The 13,310-nt window shown below is 35.3% G+C and overlaps 1 protein-coding gene across 1 annotated transcript; it reads right to left on the minus strand.

Annotated features, from left to right (window-relative positions):
• Positions 1-430: 430 nt before the first annotated feature.
• Positions 431-3,223, minus strand: LOC116298034 (neuropeptide Y receptor type 6-like). Its single transcript, XM_031706373.2, has one exon. The coding sequence runs from the start codon at positions 2,836-2,838 to the stop codon at positions 1,678-1,680; it is 1,161 nt and encodes a 386-aa protein (XP_031562233.1). The 5' UTR covers positions 2,839-3,223; the 3' UTR covers positions 431-1,677.
• Between the last annotated feature and the right edge of the window lie 10,087 nt (positions 3,224-13,310).

The following is a 13,310-nucleotide window of genomic DNA, read 5'->3' on the forward strand; positions in this document are numbered from 1 at the left end:
TAACGACACCAATGAAAATGTATCTTTCCTAAACTAACACCTCTGTCACATTAATTTCAACCCATTACACTAAAAAGGTTTTATTCCTGATATTAGTTTCTTAAGCTGTAAGTGCAAATTCTATTTTTCAGATAAAAAAAGGAAGTGCTTGGTGTGCTTTTAGTGTTCAGTAGCTTGAGGGTTAGATATTTCTATGATAATGTTTTGAAGGTCTTGATCCATATAGCAATATTACAGACGGAACCCACGCAAGACTGACTTACTTCCCGTTTCTGTTATTGATTATTCTTGTTATGACCATTGGTATTGATCTCCAATTTTATGATATTTATAGGCTTTATCATAATGCTTTATAATCGCTATTTTGCTACTACCATCTTTATTTGATCTGAATTATTATTTGATAGTATTCCAGACATTGAACTAAGGGTTTAGATCAGACTTTTTATTATGGTGGACATTATCTGAAAGAAGAAAAAACTTTCACATTTTTTCCCCGATTTTATTTTCATCTCTTAGTTTTATCTAAATTGGGCTCCCTGTGCCTATTGGGAGCTCCGCTTTTAGGCAGTGCCTAAATTTATATATTACAAATAAAGATAATCGTACTGAGTCAAATATTTTCACGGAACAAGTGTACAAATGCCTGGGGACAAGATCGATGTTGCCGGCTTTTATCATCGGCTTTGTACATGTGAACTTCTCTTATTCGAAACATGCTCGTCAAAATATTTTTCCCCCCCTTGAGTATTTCATGCACTAGGGAAATATTTACGTCAAACAAGTCTTAATATTGTGTAGTGTTCACATTGAAGAGTTCTAGTAATTAATTCATAATTTGAACTTACAGTTTGAAAAAATCGTTTACTAAAGAACAAATGCATGCGGACGGAGCCTAACTGCATAAAGAGGAAATTCATCACAACAGCAGATTATGTAACGCCTTTTTAGTACGAGAAAAACAAATGGTCGCCTACTGTGGCAAATTTAATGGCTACCCATCATTGCCCCAGACAAAGCCGGTTCCTCAAGTGGTTTACATGCTAGAAGAACTTACAATAGTGACATACAGTACGTAGACTACACGGTACTTCATGCCGTAACATCGTAATGGCTTTCCTATTATTTTCTAACATTTAAACTAATCACCAGCGAGTACTAAATAAGAAATCCGTTAAAAACATTAAAAGAATCCCATAATGGTATTCTTATTATTGCTGAAGGAGATATTAAAGGATTTCTAACTTTTTGGGAAAAATAATAAAGTTCATAGCACGCTTTTATGACGACTGTTATGACGACATTACAAATGCCATATTTTTGGAAACAGATAAGTATCAGTATCAAGTATCAAGTCAAAAATATTGGAATATCGTGGTCCATATAATTGAACATGACATGTATTGTAAATATTCATCAATAGGGAGCCAAGTGAAGAAGCACACAATATCGCAGAAACCCTGTTGTTTGGATTATAAGTTGGCCCTATTTTATTCCCATTTAAGAATAAATGAGTAGATATTGTATGTTATGTTTTCATTTGAAGTTCCCAGAAGAAAGTCTGAATATTTTCTTAAGAATCAGATGGCAAGCCGCACATTTTCACGTTATATTAGTATTCATTATTGTTCTTACATTTTTTTGTTTCTATCCATCAAATAGATAAGGGAAGATAAATTAGCGTTTACAGAGGATAAGTTTCTTAAAGGCTTTTGCGTAGAATCGACTCTTCGTTCCATAGCAAAGGGGATGAAGAGCACTCGGAAAACACGTTAGCAGTAACAAGTATTTTCGAATAAAAAAGCCATATTTTCCCTCCTCTACCAGCCGAAGTAGATGTAGAAGGTAAAATATTTGAAAAGGCAGATAGAAAACAATGAATATGAATATTATGATGTAGAACATTCTTATCAGATCGCTTTCTTGATCGAGTAGCGCCTTCATTTCTGTTCTGGCGGGTGAGCTAGTCTTATCCTCTTGAGACCTCGTAGCAATGTCTCGTAGAGGTACCATTTGTGGATAAGGTGGAGATGATGCTCTGATATCAATGTTGCAGTCTGTTGCCCTTGTATTTGACTGCATCGAATCCACCCTTCCTCGAGCACTCTTGGCTATGTGTCTGATATGTTTTTTAATGTTGACAGTGACAGCTCCATAGGATATGATCATGATTAAAACAGGCGCGACAAAGCACAGGAAGATTCTAGCAATACTGTATCTGGAGCTTGTCTTTGAAGGCCATTCGTAGGGGGAGTCTGACGGATAGCGCTCTACACAGAAACTTAAACTCTCATAATCTGTGCTAGCCGGCCCTGACACACGCACTACTTGATGGAAAATAAACAAAGGGAGACTAGTAGCTATCCCAAACATCCAGATGCCGAGTATGACTAGCCACATCCCTTTTCTACTGGACGGAAAGTTCATCCCTCTGCTTGTTACTAGTTGAAATCGTCGAATAGAAATCATGGCGATAGTTGTAGTAACCACAGTAGCTGATGTCACTTGCATAGGAATCATAATCTTGCAGAGAAAGTCTCCGTAGACCCATGTACCCATTTCTAAGTAGGAGACCGCAAACGGTATACAGATTGTATTGATAAGTTCGCTCACAGCAAGGTTTGTCACTAGACAATATACAAAAGGCTTTCGGATCATTTCAAGTAAAGCTTTAATGACTAAGATATTCCCGAGTAATGAAGTCAAGATGACAAGACCTAAAAGAATAAGACTAAATACTTGCAGTTCGGTCGGTTCCTTGAAAGGTTGCTCTACGTTCCCCGAACCAACTTTACAACTTCCATTAACACAGTTCGATGAGACACTTGAATTATTCATAGTAATGTCCTTTTCTTGTCGGTGAATAAAGTTGTTTTTTTCGCGGTGTGAACTTGTGTCTTCAATTCTTCAGTTGATTTTGTCCTCGGTTTTCAAGCCTTGCTGACGATACTCTGTTTACTAATCAATGGCTACATACAATCAAGACGACCATACATCATATTTATATCTCCCACGCCTTTACCATAAGTCTTGGAGGCGTCGAGTCGGAGATGTCGCATGAAGACCTTGCCTTAAGCTTCTATTTCAGTATATTTTCAGTCTCTTACGAATATAATGGCTATGAGGAAGAACGCAAATGTTCTTGTCTCTTTTGACTGACCTTTTGCTAATTGTGTGGTAAAGTTTCCGGTTATGGATTAAATCTATCATCAGTGGTTTTAGTTTCAGTGATGCAATGAGCTCTTCCCAAAAGAAGCATTTATAATGTCTTTGTCAATAGTTGACTTAGTAAAAATAATCTGTGGGGCAACCGCTCATCAAGTGACCCTCAAATTTAAACATTAGTCGTTCTGACTTTCCGCAGACGGTGCAGAGTATTTTAATTATCTTTTCATTTCTTATCTTTGATCAAACCATGAATCGAAAAACACCAAAATGTCAGTTTGGAATTATTGATTACTTGCTTTCAATTCAAAAAAGGACAGATGTACGTACATATTATCCCATCAATTATTTAGAAAACTCAAAGTGTTGTCAATAAACAAAAAAACAAAAACAAAAAAACTGGGAATTTAGAAGAAAAAAGATGGAATATTGTAATCTGTTCCGCTGAGAGGAAAGAGAGTAAGAACAATTAGTGAAAACGCGCCAAATGATTATCCAACCACACGACAGCTCGTAGGCGCCATGGTATACATGCTAATCTAATTATTTCCAGTTTTACGAAAAGAGTTTCAGTATACTCCGAAGTAATTGTTTATCGATTACACTTTTGAAAGACTGATTTTTAACTTCTAGTTGTAGATTCCAACATTTTTCTTTTGAAGAGTTGTCGCAACACTTAGGCTGTCAAAGCCATTTTGCTTGGTCTTCATACTTGATAGTATTTTAATTAATGGTAGCTTACATACAGAAAAGTGTCGTTCGTTGTCTAAACTCGAAACGTCGCCATAAAATGTTCGTATTTCGCTTATAAAAAGAATTGGCATAGAGAAAAATGTCCGCTGAGCGACAGTCTTCAGAGTGCAGAGAGTCTCTTACAGCAGTTGAGTTAGTTTTAATTTCCACATATAATTTTTCATTCGCATTGCACTGACCTAGCCATTAGTCGTTTTTACCTAGACTGACAATATCTTGTGAGTCGTCGTTACATCCAGATAGCCGCTGCTGGGAAATTAATTAGAATAGCTAAATTTAAAAAAATTCTTTGCCATCAATGTATTATCTTTAATCAGTCGGGTTTTGTCTGCAGAGTTGGTTCATAACTGGGCATAATTATATTCTCAAAAAATGATAACGATTGATAAAATGATCGGATATTATGGCTAAAATGAGCTTAACTTCTAGAAACACACAGTCATTAGATCATGGTATAAGAATCTTAAAAGAAAATCATGATAATTCAGGAAACACTACTCACGACCGTCGAGGTTGCTTTAAAATAAATAAAAAATAAATAGAAATAAAAACACAAATACAAAATACAAATAAAAAAAGAGGAAAAAAGAGAAGGAAAAACCAGGAAAAGAATAAGAAAAGAGATAGCATGACTATGAAAAGAAAAGTTTTAAGATTTTCTTCTAAAAGGATTATTCTATATATTCTATCCTCTTATTATATATAGAACAGCTTTATTGGTCACGTTACCATGGCTACCTTGTCAAAAAATGCCATCGTCAAAATCAGTAGGTTTTTGAGACAGTTGTTGGCCATTAAGAATGGTTCCAGAAGTCTGGTTTGTTTATTGAAAACGAAACGACTTGATAACATCACAAGTACTATGTACACTGTAAAAACAAGCTGTGTCGTCACTGCAAACTGAACTGAAACCTTCCACAAAGATTAAGAGGGAAAACGTGACTTTAACAAGGGCAATATCATGCTAAAATGTATTGTTTAAATGGAACTTTCCTCAAAAAAGGAAATTAGGCATTCTCTCTGTTAATTCTTCATTGGGTGTTATTGTGTGAAGAGTAAAGCTCCGGAAAACTAGCCTGAATTTAGAGTCATTTAATTAAGAAACTGTCAAAACAGATCGAGACAAAGGAAATTTTAAGAATTTCTTATCATGACAGTTGTGCGTGTTTTCGTAACTTATGTTTTTTAGTTCACATAAATTGGGAGCCTTTTCTGCCAAGACTAATGTAAATATTTTCATTCGTTTGAATCAGGAATTTTCCACAAATTTTAAGCTTTATCGTCATGTGATGAAAGACGATCAAGGACGGTGTTTTGCTTATCAATTGAAGGAAAATACTTGACTTAGATGGGCCTGTTAATGATGGACTTCTTGATAGTCCTAGCTTTTGCCTGGATTTTTAGCCATTCGTTTACGTTTGATCCCTCTTATGTATATGCCACAAGGCTATGGATATTTTTCTGGGTTGTCCGGTAGAATATTGAATGCAGTCAGTACTGTTACGGTGGCCGGCATGAACAAATGTGGGTCGACAATTCAAAATCCAATAATCCTGATACTGGATCGTTCATTTAAAAAAACAAAAACAAAAACAAAAACCAAAAACGAACACTTTTTAAGTTAAGTAGCACGAAAATCTTAATTTCCATTCTATGAATGAGAGAGACTTATACAGTAGCCTGCGTAGCGGCCCTCAATAATCATGGGGTTTGGGTTCGGAGGGGAACGCCGAGGGCCGTTACGCAGGCTAGGCTCACAGATCTACTACTTTCATTCAAAACTCAAAAATATAATTCGTATTGCATTGTTCCTTTTCTCGGGCATCTGTATCTCGTATCTTGTAATGACTCCCAGCAGCGTTCTTATTTTTTTGGGCCATTACCAAGCGTTCGAATTCAATTAAATATACTCGGATTTTTTAAATAGATTAATCATAATACATCCTTTAATAAGCTTTGTACATTGAATTTCCGATCCATCTTCAGAACCTTTCTGGCTTTAAGCCTCTCATGCAGCCTCTGTTACATATTTCCACGAGGAGGCTTACTCTATGAGTTATGCGGAACTGGAACTGATTGTTGTTTGCCCTTTCACGAGGGTTGCCTTATAATTCTTGATAATACAAAGTGGGTTTTAGGCTTAAACTTTCCTTAAGCATACATAGAATAAATTTCTATGTTTAGTCTTAGAAAAGCTTTTGTAATTGACTGTTAACTTAAGAGAAATGCAACATAACACTCTAACTTACTACATTATGAGCCTTATACTTTTCCTCCTCGAGTTCAGTAGTTTATCCTAAAAAAAATCCCTCTCTATATTGGATCATTTATTCAGGCAGGGAACATCATTATTTTAATGCAACTATGTTGGGTGCTTATGGCCAACGTCATGAGTATCAATAAGCCGTTTATCTGGTTTAGTCCACAAAGCCTCGAGAGGAAAATCAACGGGAAATGGAATGTCTCTTACAAATTTACAATGGAAAAATCACCGAATGGCCGGATGTGAGTACATGGCTGTACCATTTTTCACACGAATGAAATGAAAACAAATGGCCGGATTTACTAATGGAATTTTTCATCATTCACTAAACCAAATACGGCTTAGAGTTTTTAATCTTGACCAAGGGAGAAAAATGGAACTCCATGCATAAAGAAAAAAACTAGAGGCACGTGAGAAAATTCTCTCACAATGATGACAGCAGGTCTGAGGAATGAACCAACGAACACATCCCGGTGAAAAGTGCAAAACACACCATTCCACCTCAGTGCTTACCTAGTTTTAAACTAAACAATGTTACTGAAGCCCCTAAATCCAAAAAGATATGTAATAATACTAAACGACTGAACCAAACTACCCTGATGTTACTCCTGACCCCAGGAGCGGGTGGTAGCTACAGAAATTATTAGACGAAACGCGCCTGCTTGTTCATCTTACCAAACTTTATTGCATAACCTTATACAATCAACGAACCACTGCGTTCATACGTTGCGTTGGCGAATGGCGGTTTTCTACATAAATGATTTTGATATCAGTGAAAGCTCCATCTATATTGATCATGCATGATTAAGTTTAATTTCCCGAGCAGCAAATAAATTCGTTACAGCAAAAACGAAGAAAATTTTATTTTAGTTTTTCTTGAAATTAACCGTTTTAATGATACCTCGCCCACAGTTTTAGGGATTGGGATGCAAATGTCAATAATAAAGAAATCTTGCGAAGCATTATGGCAGTGTAGTACGAAAGCCATGATGCAAAACATATTCCTTGCTTCCTGTCATAGTTATTTTTAAGACCGACGGTGGTGACTGAGAATATAACCCAAATATAGTTCGTATGTTTGTCTCAGTTGAAGAGAGCAAAAGCTATTGAATGGCATGTATGTACATTAATCCCTGACTATGAGTGACACCCATTCATCCAGCCCATTCATCCATCCATCCATCCACCAAAATCACTGTAGGATATATATACGCCATTAGAAGATCTCAATATTTAAAAACGCCCATTGATAAGGTGTCATGAAAAAAGAAAACAGTCAAAGTATATGGTTATCAAGATGGCCAAGGCAAAACAGAAATAACAATAGTCTAGTATCCCAGTCGACAGCGACCGTCTTTATTGCTTTTATTATTCACCTCAACACACTTCAACCATTTTTATTGCTCTTTTATTTTATGTTTAATTACCCCAACCACCTCTTGTCATTAAAATAAGCATGTCTAATCAGATATAGGTAGGGCAGACAGGTGAAGGAAATAATTGACTTTTTGGTGCCTCAAAGTCTGGCAAAGGAAACCGTCTTTTTGTTGCAATTGAGAGAGTATTTTTCCTTATTTATTTCACTAACTCATACATCCATCCATCCATCCCTCCCTCCCTCCCTCCATCCATCCATCCATACATGCTAAGAGTAAGTGCCATACTCTACTCACCCATAATCTGCATCATGCTAAGAGTCATTGCCATACTCTACTCACACATAATCTGCATCATGCTAAGAGTCATTGCCATACTCTACCCACCCATAATCTGCATCATGCTAAGAGTCATTGCCATACTCTACTCACCTGCAATCAAATCTGCTCTGCTGCGGAAATAGTTTGTTTGACCTTTGAGCTTAAATGTATGACGTCGGGAAAAATGTCCTTCAAAGATTTAAAATAAGATTGATATATTATTATATATATATTAAGAATACAGCATTTTCTTCTATTTTTCGTTGTATTTTAACTTAGCACAACATGATTGTTGTTTTAGTTAGGAAGATAAAAAATGAGGCATTTTATGTGGCAACTTTTTTTTTGTTTTCGTGCGTAGCTAGACACGGAAATACGTCACAACATTCATAATACATTTTCCTTTATGACGTAGAAGAAATGCAGAACGGAAGTGAAAGTGAGGTAGCCAAAAATGCAAAAATAATCACCCCCTAGCGTTACCCTGACCGGAAGTCAAACCCTATTTTAAAACAGTAAACGGATTTTCTTGGTAATTTCTGCCCAGTAAGTAGTCATGGTAACGACACATTGGTTGATGATATGATGGCAAAAAAGTCTATTCAAGCTTCGAATTATATTCTTACCTTTAGAAATATATTTAAATTCAAGTATGATTACCATTAAAAATCGCAAGATGCCAGCGTAAAGACTTTCATAAAAAACTTACTTAATTGAGACACAGGTAGCCCAAGCTTGGTTTCTGTGGTGTCCTGTTATAAGGAAATGTATGGGGAATCATCAAAAATTTCAATAAAATCATCAAAACGTGAAATAAAGCCTCGAAATTTTACCCTATCATTGAGAAATAGCACTTCTTTCGCTCTGCGTGGTTATTTTTTGAATTTCGCCCGTTTTAAGGATTTTTTTTCCCCACCAGTAAGAAATATTATTTCATTTCCTTATAACAGGACACCACAGAAACCAAGCTTGGGCTACCTGTGATTGAGAAAGCTTTCGAGATAAGAAGTGTAATATAAACATCTTGAAATGCAGTCGTTCTGTATTGGTTAATTAATAAATATCATGCTGAAAAACGGTTATTAAATTTTAAAATTTCTTTTATCTTATATATAAAAGGCCAGCTAACATGGCCAATTTAACTTCCCTTTGTTAAACTTATTGCCATTCATTTTATAGGTAGGTTTAGGAGCTAATAAAGAAACTAGGAAACTCGAGCTCCGCAATTATTAGGTTTGTGTTTCATAATATTGCCTCTTCCACGCAGTAATTTTTTGTGTGAAATTTTATTTTATCTCTTTCTTTTAAAATACCTCGGCAGACATGGATGTCACACATTTAGAAAGATAAGAAGATTAAAATTTATAGTATAAGTGTTTCAGACGCCGCCGCAAGAACCACCCTGTTTTATTTAGTTTTCGTACGCCTAAATAAGCCTTTTCATAGTTTAAGAATCGATTCCACTGCGCATGCGATTTTATCCCGAATTTCTCACCTTCTTTTGTTTAATTAAGAACAAAAGAAGGTTTAGACAAAAGAAGGTGAGAAATTCGGGATAAAATCGCATGCGCAGTGGAATCGATTCTTAAACTATGAAAAGGCTTATAGAATAGACCCGAGTGGTTTAAGGTGTTAAAGTTAAACTTTTTCAATCGTCGCGTTGACAGTGTTCTGTTTGCTGGATCACTTTAGAATTTATACCAGTTATTGCTCTTGGTTTGAAGTTTGTACTAATGCATATTTTATTAAAATCAAAGTCTTGAACGCAAGAAGATCGAGAAAAATCGAAAATTGGAAAAAATATAAGTGCGCGCGATTCAGATGTGATGTCGAAAACTGTTAACTCCTAAGAATTCCCAATTCATGACAAAATATCAAAGATGTTAGATTTGGAGAAAATCGCACGAACATTTCATACTCTCAGCTTTGTTTATCGCTTTTGCGCACTCGGTTTAAAAAATAACTATTGAATAAAACTATTCAAAAACACCCTAAAATGTTGCTGTTGCTCTTGTTTTTAAACTGTGTAAGTTTGGTCAACTATTTCCTTGCTGGTCTTGAGAACGAATTTTTTTTTCGAAGAGCGTTTTAAGTAAAGATTTAGTAAATCTTCGAAGTTTTGCGTTTTCCACGATTTCTCATAAACGGCTCAAACGATTGTTTTTTAAATTTAGCTACGTCTTCTCAAGGATATATTATCTGTACCTGCAAAAGCTCATGTCGGTTGATTCATTCTAATACTTTTAAAATGGCCCTTGAAGTTGGGAAGTCACAAGGCAAGAACTCTACAGTCTCTTTTCGCGGTTCATAAGTTTATGCTAATAAATTCCTGACAACTATTAGTGCATTCCTTCGTGATTTCTCTCGCTCGATGCCTTTTGTATTACATATGGTGCAAATCCATTAGTTATATAAATGAAGTTACTCTTTGTTCTCTTGTCTGTCTGCTTGCTTGTACTAGTTATTCTTGTCTGTTTGCTTTTGTTTTGTTTTGTTTTGTTTTGTTTTTTGTTTTTTTGATGTTGAACTGTGCTATCTGTTTGTCGATCCCATTGTTTATTTGTTTATATAGACATGTAAAAATGCACAGTAGAGCAATGTCGGTCGGTCGACCTAGATTGACGGTCCGTGTAACACTCCACAAAGAGCTTTTCAATTTAGTTGGCGTGAATTGGAGATATGAAATTTGCCTGATTTTCAAAATTCCAATATTATCTCATCAATGTCAATTTTCAATTTTCGAATTCAAAAATCAAAAATTAAAATAAATTTTTGAAATGACTTTTCGAAATTTTGATTTTGTACTCTGAAAACGAACTTTGGAAAAATATCCTGTAGACGAGCGTGATGATTAGGCGGACTGAGGGTAGGTGGGTCCACTTCCGCTTTCATCATCGTACAAATTGGTCGAAAATTCTTCCATGGTTTTCTCTCAAGGTTTACATGTTGTTATAACACCCTTCTTGGTGCCTCCCCTCCCTCTATGGTTTTTTAAAATATTATTGTCGTTGTTAGTGGACCCACCTACCCTCAGTCCGCCTAATCTTCACCTCCCCCTGTCTACAGGATATTTCAAAAATTTATTTTAATTTTTAATTTTTGAATTCGAAAATTGAAAATTGACATTGATGAGATAATATTGGAATTTTGACATGATCATAAAAATGAAAATTCAAAAATCAGGCAAATTTCATATGTCCAATTCACGCCAACTAAATTGAAAAGCTCTTTGTGGAGTGTTACACGGACCATTAACAACATGCCAAAGTCATGATGCATAAAATGTGCACAGAAAGGGAAAACTGCAATACGCATGAAATTAGCATAATTGTTTGTCTTCCCATGCTCCCCTTCGATCTTAGCTTTGATGATATAACCTTTTTTTGAAACCGACAATGTTTTTTCAATTAGTTGTATTAAAAAAAAACAATATAAGCTGTCTTATCCCAATCTTCCGTATGCTTTCGGTATCTTAAATGCTAAAAATGAATGATCTTGGATGGTCAGACACTGACAGTAATGAATTAGGGGTGTTGGTAAAAAAAAAATGTAAATGTTAAAAGTAAACGTTTATATATGTAGAACGAAATGTTGATATTGATGGTATAAATTCTAGGGCTTAAATTAACATTGGTAATGGGAAACGTATGTTTGTGTGTGTGTGGTGGCCGAGGGCTGCCAACGAAAAAAATCATCTCGTTCCCAAGCACCACAACTTATCTATATTTCTATATCTTGTATTTCATAAGTGCTACGCGGTCCACATATTCTCATTTAGATTCTATTTTATTTCACTTTATTTTATATTTCATTTTTTTTCTTGGCATTTCACTTTAAATTTGATTTCACTTTAATTTTTATATTTCATTTCATTTTGTTTATTATTTCATTTTACTTTTATTTTTCACCTTATTTTATTTTTAATTTCATTTCACTTTTACTTCAAAATAAACTTAAAAGCAAAATTAAATTGCTCTTTAAAATTAGATGTATTTAAAAATAAAATCAAAAATCAAATTCAAAATCATTTTAAAATCAAAAGTAAAATCGTTTTTAGTGGCAGCACTCGGCAGCCGGACGCTGCCACGATCCTTTGCGCGCCCTGGTTATCCCGGCATGCACTGCTGTTTACCAGCGTGTAAAATTATAGTAGATATCTTCCCGAATTCCTTCAAAGTTATTATAAGTGTAAGTTTAAAACAGTATGCGAATGGCAAATGGACGAAAGAGGGGCGCATTGGAAAGACGACGAGAGACTCAAGGAGTCAGTTGGAGGATTTTGTTCAAAGGCGAGAGATGCTAGACTTCATAAGTCGAGATTTCACAGAGTACACGTGGAGTCTTCGTTCGCTCGACCGACGGCTTCGTCATTTTGATATTTATTACTAGTCGTTGCAATATGCAAGTGGAATGCTGCGAGTGTCAAAACAAAGTGTTAAAACGAACTCGATATAAGTATAGGTAATAGGACTACATGCTATCCAATTTGGAAATAATTGGATGAAAAGAAGTCCGAGGACTGACAGAATTGGAATAGGCCGAGTCCAATTTGGCATTCAGAGGAATTTTTTGAATTCAATCATTTTCAAATTGGACAGACATGTAGTCCTATTGCAGATTAACTATATCATCCCAAACTATGCTAGACTGATTCCATAAGTCAGTAGTTTTTCCTCGAAAGAATGCGAATTAATCTTTAATTTGGACAGGAAAGAGTATTTGAAAAAAATACAATAGTTGCTTATGAATACAATAAAAAATACAATAGTGGCTTATAAATACAATAAAAAATACAATAGTTGCTTATGAATACAATAAAAAATACAATAGTGGCTTATAAATACAATAAAAAATACAACAGTGGCTTATAAATACAATAAAAAATACAATAGTTGCTTGGGATTATAGAGTGATGATTCAATTAGTCATTTAATTCAATAATACTAGCTGCTGACAAAATATGTTTAATAACCGTCAACCCTCAATTTCCGACATTCTTCGATTTTCGTCGATTCTTAAAGCCAACCTCTCTTAAACACTGTACTGAAAGTGAATCCCTTTTGTTTTTTAGTGAATGCGTGCATATATATTCCCTTAACACTATTGCTCTGACATAACGTGCTTCATTTGCTTCGCATTAATTAAGGCTCGCGCTCGGATACAAGAAGTTTAACATGCTTGCCTTGTTTTTGCTTGCACGAACTTCAAGAATAGTGTTAAAGCAAAAAGGTTTAATGAGAAACTGCGCTACGAAACAAAAGGCGTTGATTTTTTTCTGTGGAATACGGTATTCTATGTAATTGTTAAAGGTGATAGATGGTCAATATATAATTGCTTTCCCTGGCAGACGCGCGACGAGGCCTTGGGGGTAAAAGCTTATGAATAAAGAATAGTTTGTGTATGGCGCTGGTTTTCAGCACTAGCTACGTACA

The sequence above is a fragment of the Actinia tenebrosa genome, unplaced genomic scaffold (genome assembly GCF_029948245.1).
Source record: "Actinia tenebrosa isolate PJP-AT-01 unplaced genomic scaffold, QUT_ActTen_1.0 PGA_scaffold17__23_contigs__length_9995812, whole genome shotgun sequence".
NCBI lineage: Eukaryota > Metazoa > Cnidaria > Anthozoa > Actiniaria > Actiniidae > Actinia > Actinia tenebrosa.